This window comes from Muscardinus avellanarius, assembly GCF_963383645.1.
Source record: "Muscardinus avellanarius genome assembly, chromosome: 14".
Lineage (NCBI taxonomy): Eukaryota > Metazoa > Chordata > Mammalia > Rodentia > Gliridae > Muscardinus > Muscardinus avellanarius.
Window position 1 is genome coordinate 10,923,325 of NC_137800.1, and position 23,760 is coordinate 10,947,084.

The 23,760-nt window shown below is 46.1% G+C and overlaps 1 protein-coding gene across 1 annotated transcript in view; it reads right to left on the reverse strand.

The window, feature by feature from the left end:
• DOCK5 (dedicator of cytokinesis 5) overlaps positions 1–23,760 on the reverse strand; it is a gene marked incomplete at both ends in the record, with an annotated part of 214,053 nt that overhangs the window by 118,803 nt on the left and 71,490 nt on the right. The window contains 3 exons of the mRNA XM_080709742.1: positions 4,382–4,478; positions 7,395–7,450; positions 14,194–14,234. Of these exons, the coding sequence (XP_080565868.1) occupies positions 4,382–4,478; positions 7,395–7,450; positions 14,194–14,234 (194 nt within the window). The remainder of the gene's footprint in view (positions 1–4,381; positions 4,479–7,394; positions 7,451–14,193; positions 14,235–23,760) is intronic.

Here is a 23,760-nt window from a genome sequence, read left to right on the forward strand (position 1 = left end):
TAGCAAGAAAAATAAAATCTGCTTCATTCACATTCTCTGCTCTTATACGTGACATTAAAAAAATAAATAAAATTCTAGCCCCGTACGGATTGAGTAACCTCTATCTGAAATGCATGGGACCAAAGATGTGACACGTGTGTGTGGGATTTCAGATTTTGGGGGATGAGGGACTGGTGGAAATTTTCATATACTTAACGAGATATCTTGGGGATGACACCCTAATCCAAACATGCCTGCCTTCAACATAAAGCTTAGAGGTGATTTAATACAATAATTTTAATGATTTTGTGTGTGAAACAAAGTTGAACTCATGAGCTCAGGTGTGGAAATTTTCCCTGTGGCATCACACAAATGCTCAGAAGTTTCAGATTTTGAAGCATTTGGGACTTGCAGATCAGGAATGACCATGGTTTGGGTATGACTTGGTTGAGTTTGTCTCCTAAGGGTCCTTGTGCTAGGGGGCATATAGGGATGCTGAGAGGTGTTGAAACCCTTAAGAGGTGAGCTGGCCTAGGGGAAGGTCATTGTGGGTCATCCTCAGATGGACTTGGTGTGGTTTTGGTGAGACTCAGGTTAGTAACCTTAAGACAACTGTTAAAAAAAAGAGAGGCTGGGCGTGGTGGTGCACACCTGTAATTCCAGTACTTGAGAGGCTGAAACAAGAGGATCACAGGTTGGAGGCTGATCTCAACAACTTTGTGAGACTCTCAACAACCTAGGAGACTCTGTTTTATTATTTATTTATTTATTTTTGGTGGTACTGGGGTTCCTGGAAGCCCTTCTACCTCTAGGCTACACTCCCAGACCTATTTTTACATGTTTTATTTGGAAACAGGGTCTCCTAAGCCAGCATGCGTGGCTGGCTTCGAACCTGCGCAATCCTCCTGTCTCTGCCTCCCAAGCGCGGGGATTACAAGCGTGCGTCACCACGCCCGGCGGAGACTCTGTTTTAAACTCAAAAATAAAATAGGGCTGGGGTGTGGCTCAGAAGTAGAATGCCCCTGAGTTTAATCCCCAGTACCAATAAATAAATAAATAAATAAATAAATAAATAAATAAATAAATAAAATGGATAAGTAAAAAGAGGGAGGCCCCTCCCTGTGTTCCAGTTTCCTGCCTTGCCATGGAGCACCCCCTTTTCACAGGAGCTTCTGCCACGATGAGGTCCCCACCAGCACTGAGCTGATGCTCGTGTTGAGCCCTAAAATCTCCAGAACCAAAAGCCAAAACAAACCTATTTTCTTTATAAGTCACCCAGCTTCAGGTATTTTGTGATATAACAAAAAAGCAGACACTGCCGCGCTGTGCAATCCGTGGTTACCTAGTACATTTTACTGCGTACCAACTTCCAGAAAGAGCGCATTAAGGAACAAAGCCATACATTTGCAATTCCTCATCCATCAACCCTGTTATAGCCCCCAACCAGACGATTAACCAGAACCGCAGAGAGCTTTCAGGGTAAGTACAAGGTGATCAATGTAGGCCACGGGGCTGACAGCACTGGATCCTCCCACAGCTTAGGACTTAGGAACTTGGGGTTAGCTTTCTCATCAAGTAGCCACAAAGGGATCAGAAGATCACCTTCATACCAGGCAGTGTGCCCCAGGGGTCAGAGCATGAGTTCAGCAGCAAATGCTCTCATGGTCCAGAGGAAAGCATTATGGATCGGTGTGTTGGGAAGAAACATTACAAAGTAAAAAAGACTTAAATGAGGCCTTGATGGATGGGCAGGCCGAGGAGCGTCATGAGTTTTTCTGCTGAAGGGGTTGGTGATTTCTACTGTCATAGGAAACAATAGCACTGAATAAAAATAAAACACCTTATGTGAACACTCAGCACTCATGCTAGAATGAGGCTTAGTTTAGTTAAATTGGCTTTTTTTTTTTTTTTTTTTTTTTGTACTGGTACTGGGGATAGAACCCACGGGTGTTCTACTTCGAGTTAAAACCCCAGTCCTTTCTATTTTTTGTTTTGAAACAGGGTCTCATTAGATTACTGGGAGCCTCACTAAGTTGCTGAGGCTGTCCTCAAATCTGCAATTCTCCTGTTTCAGCCTCCCAAGCACTGGGATTACAGGCGTGCACCACCATGCCCAGCTTAGATTGGCTTTTAAGGGTTACAATGAACCAACAAATGGCCCAACAAGAACCTGAATAAACAAAGCCATGTGAAGAAAGGACAATATCTCTCGGGCCATTCCATCTAGTCTACAACATCACTGGACGTGTTCACACATATAGCCACCAAATACACACTCCTAGGACGAATTCCTGATCTGTGGTTGAAGTCAGGAAGCCATCCAGAGCCAAGACTTGGCAGTGCTCATGCACAAGGTGTCCAGGAAAGAGGCAACCTTAGAAAACAAGTCTTAGTCCCAGCTACTCAGGAGGCTGAGGCGGGAGGATCATAAGTTCGAGGCCAGACTGGGCAATTTAGCAAGATCCTGGCTCAAAATAACATAAAATGAGCGGGGGATGTAGCTCAGTGGTAGAAACCCAGGGATTAAACCAGAAAGAAAGGAACAAAGGAAAAACAGAGGAAGGGGGATTCCAATACTGAGGGAAGGGCCTCCTAACGGGAGGTGAGCCGGCCTGCAGGCAACGGGCTCTGAGCATCCTTGGCCTCTTGCAAATCAGCTGCTCTTAGTCTGGTCATATTAAACTCTACATTTACTGGGTCCTGGTCCTACACTGTTTTCTGTTGCTAATCACACAATACCACGGATTGGGTGTGTTATAAAGGAAAAGGACCTTTTGCTGGGCGTGGTGGCGCACGCTCGTAATCCCAGCATTTGGAAGGTGGAGACTTTAGGATGGCAGTTTGCAGACAGCCTCAGCTACTTAGTGAGGCCCTTTGCAACTCAGTGAGACCCTGTTTCAAAAATACAAAGACTAAAATATAGGACTGGGTGTATAGCTTGGAGGTACAATGCTCCTGGGTCACGTTCCCAGTACTGCAAAAGAAAGAAAGAAAGAAAGAAAGAAAGAAAGAAAGAAAGAAAGAAAGAAAGAAAGAAAGAAAGAAGAAAGAAAGAGAGAAGGAAGGAAGGAAGGAAGGAAGGAAGGAAGGAAGAAAGAAAGAAGAAAAAAGAAAATACAAAGAAAAAGGACCTTTTCTGACTCTCAGTTCTGGTCCAAGGTCACGAGGCCATGTCTGGCAATGCCTTCATTTTTGTTGTTTGCTGTTTTGTTTTTGTGGTCCTGGGGACTGAACCCAGGGCATTCCACCTCCAAGCCACATCCTCAGCACTTTCTAAATTTTTATTTTGAAACAGGAACTTGCTAAGTTGCTAAGAGTCTTACTACTTACTTGTTGAGGCTGTCCTCAAGCCTGTGACCCTCCTGTCCCAGCCTCCCAAGTACTGGGATTATAGGCCTGTGCCACCACGCCCGGCTTGGTGATGGCTTCTTACTAGCAGAGCAAAACATGGTGAGACACAGGGAGCGCATGTATGTACATCTTCTGGTCTCTCTCCTCTTCTTATGAAGCCATTATTATTCGATCACGGGGGTCCAACCGGATGACGTTCCAGAAGAATCCTAATCACCTTCAAGTGGACTCCACTCTAAACGCCCGTAGCAGATTGAATTTCCACCCTCCTACCACCTTGCTACGGGATTTAAACTCCAGCGTGGGTTTCAGAGGGGACACGCCACATCCAAATTACAGCAGTCCCGACTGTAACCTACACGCAACTTGTGACGACGGCTTAGCACGGCAGGGAGGCCTGGTGCCTGGGCCATTTCCCACTGAGCTGGAGTATCGTACTCGCAGCCTGAGGTCAAGCCAGTGTTGCAGAGAGAGGCCTTGGAAGTCTGCCCCGACCACAAGCTTAACACCTCTCAAAGTTTCTGACTCTGTAAGGTATACTGGCCATGGTTAGGAATGCTGCCCTCAGGTGACTAGGCCCTGAAGCGTTTATTCACCTCCACTCCCGGGTGCTCTCTGAGGTTCCAAGAGAAAGTCCCTTCAGTTCCTTAATCATTAATCCTCATAACTGCACCTATTTTACAGGTCTATTCTCATGTATACTCATTTATAGGATTCATAGTTTCGGGCACTTAGGAAAGATTTAGGTGTTTGTAGTTATTACTATCATTATGACTTTCACAATCAGTGTGTTTATTAGCTGAGAAAAGGCTGACTTAATAATTACCCTCACTTCTGTGGTCTTGTATCAAAGACTCAGCTTTGGGGCAAAGAGAACCAGCTTTCAATGTGTGGTGCAGGGACAATGGCTCCCCTCCAGGCAGAGCTACGCAGGGCCAGCACCTTGTAGTGGGTGACCCCGCAGAACAGCAGGCTGAGGGCCCAGGAAGAATCCCACCCGGCTCTGGGCTCCGGGCTCTGGGCTCCCACTCCTGGCCCCAGGGAGACTCACCACATAGAGCTTGCGCCAGATGACGGCCCATTCTCGGAGCGTGGCTGTGAGCTCCTGCACCAGCGGAAGCTCCCCGGGAATCACGGTCTCGTTCTGCCTACGGAGAATCACAGAGAGGCCACTTTAATGCATGGCGCTGCGAGCCGCTCTCTCCACTGTCACGCGCCCCCGTGTTGTGAGACAGGGCTGCTGTGCCCCCAAACAAAGCAAAACCCTGTCCTTGGTGGAGGGTGGGGCAGAAGGCAGGGACTGGAATATACCTGGAAAAAGAGACCAAGCGGAGAACAGCTCAGTCGTGTGTGTGTGTGTGTGTGTGTGTGTGTGGTACTGGGGATGGAACCCAGGGGCATTCTACCTCTGAGCTACACCCCCAGACTTATTTTTTATTCTTTATTTTGAAACAGAGTCTCACTGAGTTGCAGAGGCCTCAACTAAGTAGCTGAGGCTGCCCGCAAACCGCAATCCTCCTGTCTCAGCCTCCCAAATTCTGGGATTACAAGCGTGAGCCACCATGCCCGGCTCTCTTTTTTATTTATTTTTAATTTTTTTTTAATTGGTGCACTGCAGTCATACATCTTAGTGGAGTACAAGATGGTGGAGGCACACATGCACACATCACCCAGTTAGCCCTTCCCCCATTCCCACCCCATTCCCACCCCTCCTTCTCCTGTCTGGCTTAGTGATAGACTTGGCTATGTGTGTGAGTGAACATCACGTACATTAGAGAGTCCCCCTCTTCCCCCTCCCATCCCCTCAGTCAGGTCGCCTTATTTGCTCATCCATTGTTTCTCCTTCTTGGTCTACACTTCCTCCTATGACCCTTCTTCAATCCCTAGTTTCTGCATATTAGGGAGAGCATCCGATTTCTTATTTTTTGTGACTGTCTAATCTCACTTAGCATAATATTCTCCACTTCCATCCATTTCCCTGTAAATAACATAATTGCGTTTTTCTTTATGGTGGAGTAAAATTCCATTGTGTACATATGCCATACTTCTGCAACCCATTCATCTGCTGATGGACATCTTGGCTGCTTCCCTAGTTTGGCAATGGCGAATTGTGCAGCTACGAACTTTAAACTGGGCTCGGTTTCCACATGGGCCTGGGCCCTGCCCTTGCTTCCCCATCATCGTCCTCCCGGGAGGCCTTCGCTCCCATCACGCTGGCTGGGACACTTCTTGAGGATGGAAGGAAGGGCGTCAACATTTCAGCTGTTTCATTTGAGAGGGAGCGGGGAGGCGTGCAGGGCTGCGAGCTCCACTCACTCACTCCCGGGCTGTTGGCAGCGACCGACGGAGCCCACTTCTACAGCGGAGGGCCGGTCTTCTCATCTGCTCCTTCACAGGGTGGAAAACGCAGATATTCCAAAATCCTCACTTAGGATTTACTTGCATATATCCTTTCTGGCATTTCTATGATGAGGTAGAGGAGAAAAGGGCAGAAGCCGGTGGACACGTGGGAAGATTGGCAGGACCGCCGAACTCATGCGTGCAAATACGGACGCCCAGGTAGTATACAGTCTCGCTAAGTTGGTGAGGTTGTCCTTGAACCTGCTATTCTCCTATCTCAGCCTCCCGAGTACTGGGGTGATAGGCAGACACCACCACACCTGGCTCTCGACTTATTAATAACAAGTTACTATCCAACTTACTCTTTCACCACTTTAGAGTGGTTTCAAAGCATATCTACACAAAGTATAGCACTCAATAAACTACATGAGGCAGTCAACATTTATTACAAAACAGGCTAGCGTTCAATGATTTCTACCCCAACTCCAGGCTAATGTAAACGATACGGGCATATTCGAGGTAGGCTGAGCTCAACCAACCATGTTCAGTAGGCTAGGTGTATTAAATGCACTTTGACTTAGGGTATTTCCAACTTAACAATAGGCTTTCTGGGGGGCCGAACCCCATCATAGTAGCATCTGTACTTGTTATCTGAACTACAAACTTAACTGGCATCCTGCGTTTCATCGGACGCCCCTAGTTATGTGGGAGAAGCCTCGCTCCCTGCCTTCTCACTAAGGTGGCGAGTGACATTTAGATGCTGCCCAGGAACAGCCCACGGGGAAGGGGACCTGGCTTTGGTCCCGATGCTGCCACCAGTGTGCACTGGAGCACAAGTGCTTGTCCTCAACTTAGGTTTGCTGAGTGCAGCGCCATGGCTATTCTTTCTAGCTCTGAGGCTGCGTGACGCCGTGACCCATTTTCCCCTTGGCCAGCTCTTCTCTATGAGCCGCGGCTCCCAGGCCTGCTTCTCCTGACTGTCTCCTGGATGCTCTGGCCTTTGAGCCCAGGAACCCGGCCACCTCTGTCTCCCGCTGGTTGAGTGCTTCACTCGCCCTACTTGCTACAAAGGCGGCATTTGCCAAGACAACAATGGATGAGCAAGAGATGAGAATACACCAACTGGAGCCGATTTTCTCTGCAGAACGCAGTCACACACATGAATTCACTGGGATCTCAGTTCAAGTTCTCGGCCAACCAGTGGAGGGGGCAGGACTGTTTTGCCCAAGATGCAGTGAAACATCGGGGAGGGGCAGGGAAGGTGCAGTGAGTCGTCCAAAGTTCGGAGCTGATAAATGCAAGCTACTGGCCACACTCTGCCCCTCCCCCGCCCTCTCAGATTCTAAATTGGGGTTTTCTCAGGACTCAGCCAAGGAGCCACAAATGTTCATGTGTGCATGTGCGCGCTCACACACACACACACACACACACACACACACACACACACACAGAGTCAGTGAGCAGGTGGTAAGCAGAAGAAGGAGGAAAGGCCCCTGGTTCATTACTGCTGTCTTTGTCATCCTGGATTTAGGGAGAAATTAATAAAGCAAGAGAAGACAGAGAATGGATCTCGATCAGGAGAAATGTTTTTATCCATTTCCCTCTCACAAAGGAGAAGCGGAAAGAGGGAGGGAGATGAGAGAAATACTGATGCGTACAAAGCATCCTTCATGATAATCTTAGGCCTTCGACACTTCTCGGGAGTCTCCTAAACTGGAACTCACCCTCGGTCTTCCACGGTGGCCTCTTTCAAATGGATGTAGGTTTCGGGGAAAATGCCCTGCGGAGAGAAGAACTGTGGTTACTGAAGCCAAAAAGTCAGAAGCGTGAGCGGTAACAAGAAGGACCGGGAACACTTTGGCCAGAGGAAATTTTCTATCAGATTTTCAAGACATCAGTCACATTGACTGGCTCCCTCAACAAAGGTGTGATGGAAACATTCAAGATTTGGGGCTAAGAGAGCACAGGAGAAATACTGTATAAATCAGAGGCAGACATTCCCCCATCGACTCAGGGCTGCAAAAATAGTAAGGAGTTTAACAGTGGGCTCCCAAAACCTCTTCCAATTCAGCCTGCCAGAAGATGGTTCGCATGAAAGGACCTCACCTATGGCTACATAGAGCTTCAGTATGACTTTCTTTCTCTTTTTTTCTTTTTTCTTTCTTTCTTTCTTTTTTTTTTGGTGGTACTGAGAGTGGAACACAGGGGCTTTTCTACCTCCAGACTATACTCCCAGACCTATTTTTTATATCATTTATTTGAAAACAGGGTCTCACTAAGTTGCTGAGAGCCTCACTAAGTAGCTGACGCTTGCTTTGAACCTGTGCGATCCTCCTGTCTCAGCCTCCCAAGTGCTGGGATTACAAGTGTGTGCCACCATACCTGGCTTTAGTGTGATTTTCTTTTCATTTTTATTTATTTTTTATTTTTTTATTTTTTGTGGGTCTGGGGATGGAACCCAGAGGTATTCGACCTCCAAGCTACACCCCCTGCCCGATTTTTTATTCTTTATTTTGAAACAGGATCTCACTGAGTTGCAAAGGGCCTCACTAAGTAGCTGAGACTGTCCATGAACCAAGATCCTCCCATCTCAGCCTCCCAAGTGCTGGGATTACAAGCATGCGCCACCACGCCTGGCTAGTGTGATTTTCTAAAGTAACTCCTCTCGGCCAAATTCACCCCAAATCAATGATACTCATTACCTGGTTAGTTTTAGTACTTTCCAATTTCAAATAGCCCTTCCTTTTATGGCCCCAAAAGGCAATTTTCCCTCAGTACTGTGACACTGGCCATGTGGGAAAACTCCCCTAGAATGATCTAAGATTGAGTCGGAATGCTGCCAGGTAGAAACTAAAGAACCAACAGGAAGCGAGCCATACACACAAGGTTTCTTTTTGTGTGTGTGGTACTGGAGACTGAACCCAGGGGCATTCTATTTCCAGGCTACACCTTCAGCCCTTTAAATTTTTCTTTTGGTTTGAAACAGAGTCTTTTGCTAAGTTGCAGGAGGCTGTCCTTGAACCTGTGATCAACCTCCCAAATTCTAGGATTACAGTCATGCACGATTACACCCACAATTTTCTTAATGCCTCCCTGGGAGAAGACATCATGGGAGAAGGCACTGCTGAGCTCTGCTCCAAGGCGGCCTCTGTGCCAACAGGTCAAGGTAGAAGAGCCTGCTCAGCGGGCAGCCCCCAGGAATGGCTGGCACAAAGTCTGCAGACAGGGCAAGTAAGGGGCGCCTGCCCAGCGGGCTGTGGTTCAAGATGCACGTGCACCCAGTGACCCTTATGCCACTCAGAGATGGGCACCCAGTGTGCATCGGCGGGGGTGGCTCCTGGGTCCAGTTTCATGTGCTATATATGTCTGCACAGTATGCTCCTTCCTCCCTTTTTATCCTTTGCCAGTAAAACAGGAAACAGCTAGAACATCTGGGATTAAGCTGCCCCAGCCTGGTGATGACAGAGGGGAGCCTGCAACCGCTCAGGTCAGAAGCACAGGGGCCTCCCTTCCCCCAGGCAGGGAGGGCCAGGAAGCCACAAACCCTCTCCCCGCTTCCATAAAGAGCCAGGTGGGGGGGCACCGGGAAGCATCATTCCAATCCCATGATTGATAGGACCAAGAACAGTGCTCTGGAGGTGACCTTGATGTCTCTCACTACAGGAAGCAAATGCGGAGGGGCTCTCACGGGCACCGTGGTGCAGGCCTATACTCCCAGTGCTTGGGGAGGCTGAGACCGGAGGACCACGGGTTCATAGTCAGCCCCAGCAACTTAGTGAGGCCCTCTGCAACTTAGTGAGACCCTATTTCCAAATAAAAAATTAAACGGAGCTGAGGATGTAGCTAGCTCGGAGGTAGAATGCTCCTGGGTTCCATACTCAGCACCACACACACACACACACACACACACACACACACACACACACATACACTCACACACTCACACACATACACACTAAACAACAAGAAAACAAAAACAAAAACACAAAAAACAAACGTAGAATGATTCTGGAAAAGTGATCAGAGAGTAAAAGCCAAATAGTGAGTGTGTATGTGATTCACTTGGGGCCCGGTTTCTGGAGGGGCACAGCTCTAGGTCTAAGCCCCAGCTGCCTAAAGAACCATGGTAGCTTCTCCTGTCCGCTGAGCTGAGGTCCAAGGCTGGTTGATTCCTCCCTCTGTGGTGACGCAGGCCTGGCTGTGCAGACACACCGTGAGGACTAAGGCAAAGTGCAATAAGCCAGGCAGAACAGGACTTCAGAGAGGCCCTGGCAACAGCTGATTCACAGATGGATGGTAGAATGGGGGATGCCAGGGGCTGAAGGGTTGGGGGAAAGGGGAGTTTGTGGATAACGAGAGCTGGGAAGATCCTGGGAGTGGGTGGTGGCGATAGTGGGCAACAGTGTGAATGTGCTTAATATCACTGAATTGCACACTTAAAAAACGGTTAAGATGCGCCGGGTGTGGTGTGTACACCTGCAATCCCAGTACTGGGAAGGCTGGGATAGGAGAATCACAGATCCAAGGCCAGTCTCAGCAGTTTAGTGAGGCCTTCAGCAAGTCAGTGAGACCCGATTTCACAATAAAAAATAAAACAGAGCCAGGGGTATCACTCAGAGGTAGAACACCCTTAGTTTCAATCTCCAGTGTCACACATACACATGGAAAGGTTAAGACGCTAAATTTTGTTATACATTTTTTCACCACAATAAAAAAAAAGCCCAGACCTCATCAAAATGGGGTGGAGGATTAGGAATGAATGCTTAAAATAGCGTTAAGGTCAAGATAAATGGAACATTGCCAGGGATGGGGTGGAGCTGGGTGGCAGAATATGCTTAGTGTGCGTGAAGCCCTGGGTTTGCTCCCCAGAACCAAAAGAAAAAAGGGAAAAAACTCCACACACACACACACACACACACACACACACCCAAACCCAACATTGCCAGTTCAAAGGAATATCTTTGCGGGAAGTTTTTCACAAAGGTAAAGAACCAATAAAAAATCAAGGCATTCATTATCTGGTGATTGGTCCCTCCTAAGATCTAGAAGAGCCAAGATATAAGTATTCAGATTTATAAACAGTGATAGTTTTGTGCTATCTAAGCCAGGCACAAGCAGCTACTTTGTGCTGCTGTACAGACACGATGATGTTTATATTGAGAGAATATTTGTTTTATCTGCAGTCTACAAATATTCATGATGATGCTTACATCAAGAGCATATTCATTTTGTTGTACTTGTAGTCTACAAATACTCCTGGACACATCATGTCTTGACCATCGGCAATCAGTCCATTGTTCTGGTATACTCGATGCTCGGAGACCTTCTCCTAGGCCACCATGATACCCAAAACACAGAGCATAGGTTTTCACAAACGACCCAGATCATGCACTTTTGATTTACAGCCCGTCTCTGGAGTCTGTTTCTCCTTTCTTAATGCAGCCCACTCACTTGAAAAGAAAACAACTAATGATTTTTCTAGACGTTGCCCCTATCCACATCCCACAGTCCCGCCAGGATCAATAGCCAGTTTCTGCAGAGCTCTTGGCTTCTTTGACTTGTAAAGCCTCTGGCTCCTTTTATCACCTCTCTAAATGGCCAGGTCTGCTTATAAAGGACACCAAGAATTTCCATTAAGACAAAAGGCCTTTCTACCAGCTCTTCCCCTGAGACAGCGAAGGAGGGACCCAGAGTGAGGAGAGCCTTTCTGATGGGCCGAATCTCTTCTTCATGGAGTGCGCAGGTCAAGAGCCGAGCAGGATTCAGGACTGACCCTGACTGAATCCAATCTATTTTTCTAGGATCTCGCCACAAGAAATGCATTTCAATTTTGCTGTCATCATATAAGGGCATTATAAAGTTTCTACCTTAATTATCAAGAACAAGGAGAGGCTCTTACTGAAGTAAGTCTCCTAAAATGGGAAGTTTGAAGTTCAAAGAAGGGTTTTAGGGAGCTTTTGATGAATTTTAAAAAATTAAAAACACATCCAGAAGTCACTTAGATCCTCATAGAGCACCTTGTCCATCTACCTGTCAAAGCAGACAGTGAGACTCTACAAGCTAGCCGGATGGAATGTGCTATGTTAGGAAATCATGGGAGGCCTGAGAGTCAAGGTCTATGCTGCAAAGAAGCCTTAGACATGTAGACTCCCTGAGAGGAGTGATACATGCCGGTTAAAAATCAAGACTTCTGTGTGTTCTTTGTTTCATATGATTATGTCTGTGAATGGCTTTTTATTTATTTCAATTAACTTTTAAGCCGGGTGTGGTGGCGCATGCCTGTAATCCCAATATTTGGGAGGCTGAGACAGGATGATCGCAGGTTCAAGGCCAGCTTCAGCAGCTTAGTCAGACTCTCAGCAACCTTGTGAGACCCTGTTTAAAAAAACAAAAACAAAAACCAAAAAAATGAAACAAAGGGCTAGGGGTAGAGCTCTGAGATAGAGTGTCCCTAGGCTCGATCCCTAGTACCAAAAATAAATAAATTAAAAATAATTATCAAAGCAAAAAAAAGTATAGATTCCTGCACTCATGTGTACGCGCACACACAGTCACAAACAGCACACACACGCGCACGCACACAGAAGAATGAACAACGTCAGTCACACTGGAGGCTGGTTTCATGGTCTCCCCCCTGTAGGAAGGGGCTTGGGGGCGGGGAGCTGTGCTGTTTGAGAGCTGGCTGCTCAGTATCTGCCGGCCAGCAGAGGATTACTTCTAATTCCTGCTGTGTTTGAAGAATAAGAACTGCAGGAGCCTGGAGGAGGCACAGGCCTGCGATCCCATTCACAAATTCAAAGCAGCCAGGCCAGCTTGGTTAAGACCCTGTCTCAAGATAAAACACAAAAAGGGCTGGGGGTGTAGCTCAGTGGTAGAACACTCCAGGGTTCAACCCCCAACCCCACCAGTAAGTACCCCTCACACACAGGCACCAAAAATGAGCAAACAAACAAAAAAAAATAGTTTTTTTTTTCACTTGATAAACTCAAAACTGCTTAACCCACCCTTCCCTAACTGACGACTTGGCAAGTGAACCAATCGTGACAGTAAGCCCTCACCATTTCGCTCTTTCAAAAGAAAGTGCTGACGTGTTTTGGCACTATCAAAGGAAAAGCGCTGACTACCCTAAAATAAACCAAGGGGGGATTAAGGTGGCCAAGGGACTCTGCTTAGCCTGATGATTAGCAGCTTTGACGCTGGGAACCGTCCGGATCGCTATTTTTCAAACTCTGCCCATGATGAAGAACAACAGATACATTCTTAAGAGGAACGAGTGCTGCCATATATGTAAAGTATAATTAAAAACACATGCAGTGTGCGGCCAGCGTGGTGGAGCTCACTTGTAATCCCAGAGTTTGGGAGGCCGAGACAGGAGGATCGCAGGTTCACGGACAGCCTCAGCTACTTAGTGAGGCCCTTTGAAACTGAGCGAAACACTGTTTCAAATTAAAGAATAAAAACTAGGGCTGGGAGTGTAGCTCGGAGGTAGAATGGAACGCCTGGGTTTCATTCCCAATACCGTGAAAAGGAAGGAGCTGGGCAGGATGTATCTTGGAGGTAGAATGTTCCTGGGTTCCATCCCCAGAAGAACACACACAAAATAGAAAATGCATGAGATCATTAAAATGGATGCCCTAATACAACACTTCTCCCAAACAGCATTCCGTTATCCCCAACTTCATCTTTCATTTCCTTTTTTTTAAGATGTTGGTCAGAACACACTGTGTTTACTTCGTGCTATATTATCAATGTATTGCGAGGCTCAGTTTGGGAGCCCTGAGTCTAGTCTGTCTGTCTAGGAATGAAGGAAAGCGTCCCGGGCAACAGGGAGGCCCTTCAGGTCTGGGATTTGGCACTGGAAGTACAGGACGGGGGAAGGAGTGCTTCCTCCCTCCCTGAGGGCGGCTCCATCAGGGACGTCACTGTCTCAGCACCAGGACAGAGGAGACTTGAGAGACAGGGGGCAAGAAGCCTTCCAGGGCCTTCTCCTTGAGTTGGCTACTGGGAAATACGGCCAATGGGGTGTACACGTGTGTGTGCGTGTGCGTGTGCGTGTGTGTGTGTGTGTGTTACTAGGGAATGGACCCAGGGGTATTCTATTTCTGAATACAGCCAATATGATGTCCGTGTGTGTGTGTGTGTGTGTGTGTGTGTGTGTGTGTGTGTGTGTTACTGGGGAATGGACCCCAGGGGTATTCTACCTCTGAGCGACAGCCCCAGCCCTACTTTATTTATTATTTTGAAACAGGGTTTCATGAAGTTATGGCGGGCCTCCCGAAATTGCTGAGGCTGTCCTCAAACCTATAATCCTCCCATCTCAGCCTCCCAAGTACAGTAATTACCAGTGCGCACCACCACACCCAGCTTCCTTACATTATTATTCTTGAGCAATGGGTGGAGAGAATATGCTTTCAAATCAAAAGAAGAACCCTCAAAAAAGGAAGCACACGAGGCCAGAGCAGGTAAGGAAACTGAACAGCACAAGGCAAACTAGTAGACAGAGCTCAGGCAAAACGGTCGTACCTTTTTAGATTTATTCTGCAGGGTATATCCTCGGTACCAACCTGTCAGGGAACAAGAGAATACAAAATCTTTAGGGTTTTGTGGGGTAATATAAAGATATTAGCAATATACATTCTCACGATCTATTAGAAATACTGAGACGGAAGTCAGGAGATCATTGGCTGCCGGGTGTGGTAGTGCATGACTGTAATGCTAGTACTGGGGAGGCTACAAAAGAAGGATTGAAGGTTCGAGGCCAACCTCAGCAATCTAGAAAGACCCTCAGACACTGAGACCCTGCTTCAAAATCAAAAATAAAGAAGGCTGAGGGTGGAGCGAGGAGGTGGAATGCCCCTGGCTTCGACCCCTAGTACCAAGAGAGTCAGAGTGTGTTGGGGAGTTGGCAGACAGTATATTAAAATAGGAACAGTTTGATCTGTTACATAATAAAAATCCAGATCTATTTTAGAGTGGTATTTTCTTAACAATTATAGCAGTTTTGTATTTATTTTAGTACTGAACTCAGTACCAAATCCCCTAGGGATTGAAGCCAGGGGCATTCTAGCTCTGAGCAACGGCCCCAGCCCTATTTTTTAATTTTTATTTTGAAACAGGGTCTCAATGCGTTGATGAGACTCTAACAAGCTGCTGAGGCTGGCCACGAACCCGGGATCCTCCTGTCTGAGCCTCCCAAGTAGTGGGCTGATAGGTGTGCACCATCACACCCAGTATAATTACAGGATTTAAAATTCACTTAGAACCAAACTCATCTTGCCTTTTTTGAGAACAAAAACAGTACAACAGTTGAACCTCTTAACACCTTCTCTTCATAGTCATGCAAAACACGTTTTTGCTGAATGAACATGGAAATATGGACTGTCATTGTCTGTACCATCTACTACCATCGATACTTTGAAATAATTTACATTTGCTTTTATTCTCCTGCATCTCTAGGTTAAGAACTTATCATTCTGGGTCAGTCTTAAGTTGGAAGAGCAAACCTTAGCTATATAAATATTTGCCCCTAAAAAACCTCAAACAAATTATAAAACAATATTTGATAATGCTATAAAAGCACTCCTAAATCAATCAAAAGATTTTATGGGATTTCCTGCTGGGGTTTTAGGTAAAGCTTTTGATTTCTTTTTAAAAATTCCTGCCAGGCGTGGTGGTACATTCTAGTAATCCCAGCATAGGGGAGGCTGAGACCGGAGGATCTTGGTTCCCAGACGGCCTCAGCTACTTAGTGAGGCCCTCTGTAACTTAGTGAGACCCTGTTTCAAAATAAAGAATAAAAAAATAGGGCTGGGGTGTAGCTTGGAGGTCGAATGCCCCTGGGTTCCATTCCTAGACCCACAAAAAAAAAAAAAAAAACCCAAAAAAAAACAACAATAAAAATTCCATAAGGATATGGAATTCCATATCCTAGACATTTTTCTACTCCTTATCTACTCATTATCTGATAGAAGGGCTATCCAATTTAATCGGTCCATAAATATTTAATAGTAAAATCTCCTATGGGTAGCCCACTAGAATGACTTTCCTCATCCCCACGGCCATCAGTTAAGACATCACCGTGGTCCCCTTGCTTAGTTGTAAAAGCACGCAGCTGTCGGACAGCCATAAGTATAGAAGAGTAGATACAAACTGTCATTTGACCTTCAAGCATCTGCCAAGAGGGTTCTAGAATTTTCTTGTTATTTTTTTTTTCTATATGAAAGTAACCAGAAAATAGTCGCATAACCTATGAAGTATATATTCTAAGTAGAAAACTGAATTCACCTTCTTTGGCCATAGATTCAGTACTATCTGCATCCGTTTTAATTTGTCAGCGGTATTCAAAAGTTCAAAGGACTGCTGGGCGTGGCGGAGCATGCTAGTAATGCCAGTACTTGGGAGACTGAGACAGGAGGATCACAGGTTTGCAGCCAGCCTCAGCTACTTAGTGGGGCCCTCTGCGACTCACTGAGACCCTGTTTTCAAATAAAAGGGTAAAAAATAGGGCTGGGGGCATAACTCAGAGGTAGAATGCCCCTGAATTCAATCCTCAGTAAGTACCAAAAAAATAAAAATAAATAAAGGACTTTGCTATTTTCTGCGGGGAAGAGTGAGGTACTTTGCTGTGGATTTGTCTATTTCAAGGCGCATGGTGGAGAAACATTTCTGGACAAGTAACACCGGTCCCCATGTAGGATGCCAGTGTAAGAGATCAGGAGAAGCAGGAACAAGCCAGCTCTGCACCCGTCCACCTGCACTTGCTGGGTTTCAAGTTCACCTGGCGTCCAGGCACAGCTGGAGCCATGCTGAGAAACGACTCTCCCACTTTTCCGAGCAGTTTCCAATCCAGCCTGAGAAAGCCGAGATGTCACAATACAGGCTTTGATCCATGTTCAGGGCAGACTTTATCCGATGCACTTTGGTAAACAGTATTTTTTAAACACTTTATTTTTTAAACACAGTATTTTTTAAACACTTTATTTTTACTTTATGTTTATTTGGTAAACAGATAAACCACTCATCAGAGAATTCTGCTTCCTCAACCTGTCATCTTTGAAAAACTTTCTTTGTAACCTCCTCGCTTTTCTCTAGAACTGTAGCCTGTGTATAACTACTATCCAGAAAGCACAAGTATCCTGCCGGATTTGAAAACAGTGGGCTCGCTCCTTTTCCTTGGCCTCAGGCAGAAAAAGAACTCTGTCCATCTCTGGGGTTTCCATCATATTCTTACTTCATAAATTCAACTGCTAATAACCACAAGGGATCTGGTAACAGCTCATGAGTCTGTGCTATTTCTGAGTTACAGATCTGGGTTGAGACACAAGCAAGGACAGACGTTTTTGATTAACCCCAAATATTTAAAGCAAGAAAACTACGATTCAATATGGCAAGCTCTCGGGCATGGGGCTGCGTCACAACACGAGGAGGCAGGGAAGGTGTCAGCAAGCGGTTCAGTGAAAAGGCAGCTCCTTCCCTCCCTCCCTCTCTCCCTCTCGCCCCTTCTCTTTCTTTCTTTTTGCAGTACTAAGGATAGAAGCCACAGCCTTATCCATGCTTGGTAAGTACTCTACTACTGAGCTGCTCCCTCTACCCAGTCTACAGATGCTGTACCCCCCCCCCCCGTCCTGGGGATGGAACCCAGGGCCATTCTACCTCCAAGCTACACCCCCAGCCCGATTTTTTATTCTTTATATTGAAACAGGGTCTCACTGAGTTGCAAAGGGCCTCACTAAGTAGCTGAGGCTGTCCTCGAACCATGATCCCGTCTCAGCCTCCCAAATGCTGGGATTACAAGCGTGCGCCACCACGCCCGGCTAAAATCTGCTTCTTCTGATTTGAAAAGATTCAGGCCCTTAGTTCTCCTGTCCAAGTGGAGCATGGAGGGGCTTAGGAGAGAGTAGTGGGGGAGGGAGACTCAGTGAAGGGAACACTTCCACTGAGGTTGTTGTGCACAGACGTGAAGACATCAAGGCCGATCTCAGTATCACTATGGAGGAGGGGGAGAGGGAGGAGCTGGGGAGGGCACCCAGCGCTGTGAGCATCTCCATGGAGTCCCTCACCATGGGAGACTACAGTACACCAATAAAACCCCACCACCATAGCAACACAACACAGTCACCCTGCCTGGCGTTGCGCAGTCTCCAGCCGTCAAGACTCGGCCGCGCTCCTTGCACCCCCCTCCCAGTGTCCCGCCGCTTTCTATCCAGTGGATGCTCTTCCCTGGCTCTTCTCCATCTGCCTGGAGTCACTCAACAAATTATTTATAAAGCACTAAGCCAAGCACTGTGGTGTAGCGGACAGCAAGCATTATCGCGTGGATTGAACTCTCATGTACAAACCAACACATAAATCAGATGATCTGAGATCATGACAGTACTGAGGGGAAGGAGGAGAGGGGTCAGGAGAGCTGGGAACCTGGGACGCTCCATTAGACCAGGTCCTTAGAAAAGATCACTCAGAGAAGCTTTAAAGAACCAGCTGTAAGAATAGGTGTGGACGCTGGGCGTGGCGTCGCACGCCTAGGATTCCAGTTCTTAGAGGCTGAGACAGGAGGATCACAGGTTCAAGGCCAACCGTAGCAACTTAGTAAACCCCCTTAGACATTAAGAGTGACTTCTTAGTGAGACCCTGTTTGAAAATAAAAAGTGGGGTGTGTCTCAGAAGTAGGATGCCTCTGGGTTTAATGCACACACACACACACACACACACACACACACACACACACACACGAAGATCTGGGTAAAGAAACCTCCAAGAAACAAATCCAGTGAGAAAGTTGTGAGACAAGAGAGTAAGCTTGAGGTTCAAACACAGACACAAAGTCCTTGCCACAGCTCAGTGAAAGAGGTAGAGAGGGAGGAGGGCCAGGGAGGTGAGAAGGAGCCCTGGGCCTCACCTTGGCTGCCCTTGGAACTCCCAGGGGCCTTTAAAAACTACTGATGCCTGGGCCACATCCCCCAGGATTCTGACCTCACAGACACCAGGCTCAGGGCTCCTGAGACTCCCCCGGCGGCGATGCTGATGCCCGCCAGGATGCGTCCCCTCAGGTAGCTGTGTCCTACGCCGATGGAGGAATCTGCATTCTATTCTGAGTACAATAGTAAGCACTGGAGGGCTGAAATGTCATCGTGCTTTAAAAAGAGCGCCGTGGGAGGCAAGACTTAGTAGGAAGAGGAACACTAGAGGAGACTTGGGGATGCAGTGAAACAGATAGAGGGAAAAAACGCAGGATATATTTGGAATCAACGGGACTTGCTCATGATTTTGCTGGGAGGAGCTGTGAACAGGGGAGAAATTCAAGCTCTTGGGCTTAAACAAATGGGTGGGCACTATTAGTTTTTGGCACAGGAAGATTGAAAAGAGAAAAATCTTGGGGAACAAGAGGAGGAATCAGCAGGTGCAGCCTCCTGAACAACCAAGTCTCGCAGCCAGGAAGTGCGGTGGATCTACCCAGTCATCTGTGATGGAGGAGGGGGCATCCACAGGGGGTAGAGTGGCAGGGCAGGCGGAACCCAAGGAGAATCATTAGGCATAATCAAAGCAACCATTAAATAATAGTAATAATTGTCATTTATTAGCTGAACAAGGTTTAAAGGAGTTAATCACTTCCCACAAGAAACTTTGAGAATGAAGCAGGCCAGACCACAAAGAACCAAGAAAAAAGGAAGTAACTCTAGAAAAACATATTATTCAAGAAACCCGTCAGGTACCACATACACATAGCAGTACCAGTACTTAGGAGGATTGCAGGTTCAAGGCCAGCTTCAGCAATTTGGTGAGACAAGCAGCAACTTAGTGAGACCCTGTTCCAAAATTAAAAAGAAAAAATAAAAGCCTTGGGGATTTAGCTCAGAGGTAAAAAAAAAAAAAAAAAAAAGGCCCTGGGTTCAATCCCTGGCACAGTAATTAATTAATTAGTTAACTGATTAATTAAATTAAGGCTGTATCTCTATAGAGTTACCAATATTAGGGACAAATGGGTGTACACATGGTTGATAGGGCACGTAAGAGATCTAAATCCTTATCTTCCATAATAAACATGAATAGATAAAATTGAAAATGGAAATACCAAGTCATAAAAGCAGAGTTATTTAAAAATGCAGACATGTACACACCCAAAAAATTAGAATCAAAGAGCTGGAAGATTTCATAAAGAGCTGAGTCTGTCCAGGAATGAAGAGGAGGAAGGAAGGGATGGTTGTTTTTCATTATGAATGTTGTAGAAATGGTCTGGCTTTTAAAATTGGATTCATCTTTATGACAGATAAAATTTGAGTATCAGAAAAATGTGGCTGGTAGTTCTGATAAGCCAGATAAAGGCAGAATTCTAAGGGCAGAAAAGACATAGTCCTCGCCAAGGCCTTGTGGGGCCGAGTACAAAGGGCATGTGAGAATCTGGGGGAGCCGACAGGCAGTTGTGTGTGAGTGTGAGAGTGTGAATGTGTGGCACACGCGTGGTGCTCCGGATGGAACCCAGATCTCACGCATGCTAGACAAGCACACTACCACTGAGCTATATCCCCAGCCCAAATGGTTCTCGACCTTGAATGTATACTCGTAACTGTGTGCCTTTGTCAAAGCCTGAAGAACTGTATGCCACATAGGACCAATTTCACCTTTTATTTTTTTGCCCTACTGGAGAAGGAACCTAGGGGCATTCTATCTTTGAGCTACAGCCCCAGCTCCATTTTCATTCATTCATTCATTCATTCATTCATTCATTCATTCATTTTGTGGGTCTGGGGATGGAACCCAGGGGCATTTGACCTCCAAGGTACACCCCCTGCCCAATTTTTCATTCTTTATTTTGAAACAGGGTCTCACTGAGTTGCGGAGGGCCTCACTAAGTAGCTGAGGCTGCCCACAAACTGCCATCCTCCGGTCTCAGCCTCCCGAATGCTGGGATTACAAGCGGGATTACAAGCGTGCGCCACCACGCCTGGCTTCGATTTTATCTTTTAAAAAAGACATGATGAGATACTATTGTGCATCCATGGGAAATAGCTGAAGTTGAAGAGCCTAGTGCCAGGGAAGCTGTAGAATAAGTCCCCCTCCCTCCCTCTCTCTCTCTCCCCTCTCTCCCCTCTCTCTCCTCTCCTCTCTCTCTCCTCTCCTCCCTCTCTCCTCCCTCCCTCCTCTCTCCTCTCTCTCCTCCCTCTCTCTCCTCTTTCCTCTCTCTCTCCTCTCTCCTCTCTCTCCCTCCTCCCCCCCCCATTTTCTTGTTGTGGTACACAGGGGAGTTGAACCCAGGGGTATTTTACCTCCAATCCAGACCCCCAGCCCTATTTCATTTATTTATTTTATTTTGAAACAGGGTCTTGCTAGGTTGAGAGTCTCGCTACCTGGGGAAGCTGGCTTTGAACCTGTGATCATCCTCCTGTCTCAGTCTCCCAAGTACCGGGGATTACAAGCCTGAGCCACCATGCCCAGCTTTTTTATTTTGAAACCAAGGTCTCACTGAGTTGCAAAGTCTCACTAGGTAGCTGAGGCTGTCCCTGAACCGCGATCCTCCGGTCTCAGCCTCCCAAATGCTGGGGTTACAGGCAGGCGTCACCACACCCACCCGGCTTAAAAAAAAAAAAAAAAAAGTTTTAAAAGACTGTTTATTAGTGCTTTATTGTTAATAGCCCAAACCGGAACCCACTGACATGCACATCAATGGGAGTACACATAAACAGACTGAGGTCATTGGTAGAATGGCATCCCCATTGGCAATCAAAGGACTTAACCCCTGGGGCACATCTGGGATGCACCTGGAAGCCAGTGAGGAGAGAAGATCCTAGCGCAATAGGCGCGTCCTCTCCCGGGGATGCAGAGTTGATGTCAGGAGAGCTCATCACTAGGATGGGGACCAGAAGGCGGCTGTTCGCTGAGGGTGGGAGTTGTGGAAGCGAGCGTCAGGGACGTCTCCGCGTGTCCCGGTGCACACACTGCACTCATTTGCCATACCTCACTGTATTGTTTACCTTAGATGAGTGTATTCCATTGTACCTAACGTGCTGCAATTTTTTTTTTACTATTTTATGTTCAAGAAATTAGGGCAGAAATGGATATATTATTTTAGTGCTAAAATCTGGATGTTACATTATGAGCTTCTTTGTTTATATAGCTATATTTTATAGACATTCAGATTTAATATGACATACATAAGAAAACACTAAGAAGTGTTTTTTCTAGATACTTAAAGAGTACGTCTTTTTTTTTTTTTTTTTTTGGTACTGGAGGTGGAACCCAGGGGCTTTTCTACCTCCGGGCTATACTCCCAGACCTATTTTTTACTTTGTTTGGAAACAGGGTCTCACTAAGTTGCCGAGAGCCTCACTAAGTAGCTGAGGCTGGCTTCGAACCTGTGCGATCCTCCTGTCTCAGCCTCCCAAGCGCTGGGATTACAAGCGTGCGCCACCACGCCTGGTTCTTTTTTTCTATATTAACTATCATAGGGATGGTGGAAAGTTAATGGATTTATATTCTGTTCCACATTGTAGTAACTGAATTAGCCTTGAAGTCTTTGTGGGGTTTTTTTGCATACATAAAGTGAATATGTGAAGCCGGGAGTGGTGGCGCATGCTTAGCTTGGGAGGCTGAGACAGGAGGATTGCGCAGATTCAAAGCCAGCCTCAGCTACTTAGTGAGGCTCTCGGCAACTTAGTGAGACCGTTTCCAAACAAAGTATAAAATAGGTCTAGGAGTATAGTCCAGAGGTAGAAAGCCCCTGGGTTCCATTTCCAGTACCACAAAAAAAAAAAATAGTAATAATAAATAAATAAATAAATAAAATAAATAAAATAAAAATAAAGTGAGTATGTGATACATATTTACTATGTATAATCAAAAGTTAGTGGGATTTGTGTTCTGTTCTACAATGTAGTGACTGAATTAGCCTTGAAGTCTTTATGTATGTTTTTGCATACATATTTACTTTAGGCATACAATAAACACATAAATAGAATATGAAGGTGAAATTATTTTTATTGAATTTCAGTGGTCATTGAAGATAGAACATTCTATAGGAGCATATTTCAAATTTAATTGTGCTGATAGTTAAAGTGATGACATGCTTTATCAAACACTCAGTATTTCACCTCCTTAGGGTCCACTTTCATTTTTTTTCTTTTCTTTTCTTTTTTTCTTTTTCTTTTTTTTTTTTTTTTTTGAAGTACTGGGGATGGAACCCAGGAGCATTCTACCTCTGAGCTACACCCCAGCCCTATTTTTCTTTATTTTGAAACAAGGTCTCACTAAGTTGCAGAGGGCCTTACTAAGCAGCTGAGGCTGGCCGCGAACCTGTGATTCTCCTGTCTCAGCCTCCTAAGTAGCGGGATCACAAGAGTGCGCCCCCACGCCCACTTGCTGCAATTTTTTAATGTGAAAATTTAGACACTTATATGAACATTACAAAACACTTACCTCAAAGTAAGATATCACTGAAATATGACTGAATATTTTTGCTTGACGGAAAAAGCCTGAGTCATGTGTCAAAAATCATAGAACTCATTCTCCATTCCTTTACTTTGTCTTAGGTCTCGCCAAAGACATTATTCACTGAATTACTCATAGCACGCTCCCACATGCTTCTGAATGAGCCGTTACTCTCTCCAAAAGTTCAAGCACAGCTTTCCTTAGTCAAGAGAGTGATAAGTGACAGGTGCCAGCTAGGGAAGCAAGACATCCCGTGTCTCCGTGGCCCAAACCTTACTTTATGACGTTAAGGGAAAAAGGCAGACAGGGAAACACACAGCACGCCCGGCATGGTAGTGCACACTTGTGTTCCCAGTACTTGGGAGGCTGAGACAGGAGGACTTCACGTTCAAGGCCAGGCTCAGCAATTTAGTAAGGCTGTTTCAAAATAAAAAAAAGGGCTAGGGGAGTATCTTGAAGGTGGAATGCCCCTGAGTTCAATCCCCAGTATGAAAGAAAGAGAGAGAGAAAGAGAGAGAGAGAGAGAGAGAGAGAGAGAGAGAGAGAGAGAGAGAGAAGGAGGGAGGGAGGGAGGGAAGAAAAGAAAGAGAAGGAAGGAAAGGCAGGAAGGGAGATAGATATAAACATCATAAACATAAATAAAAATTCATTTCCTATGGAACTAAAAGTTAC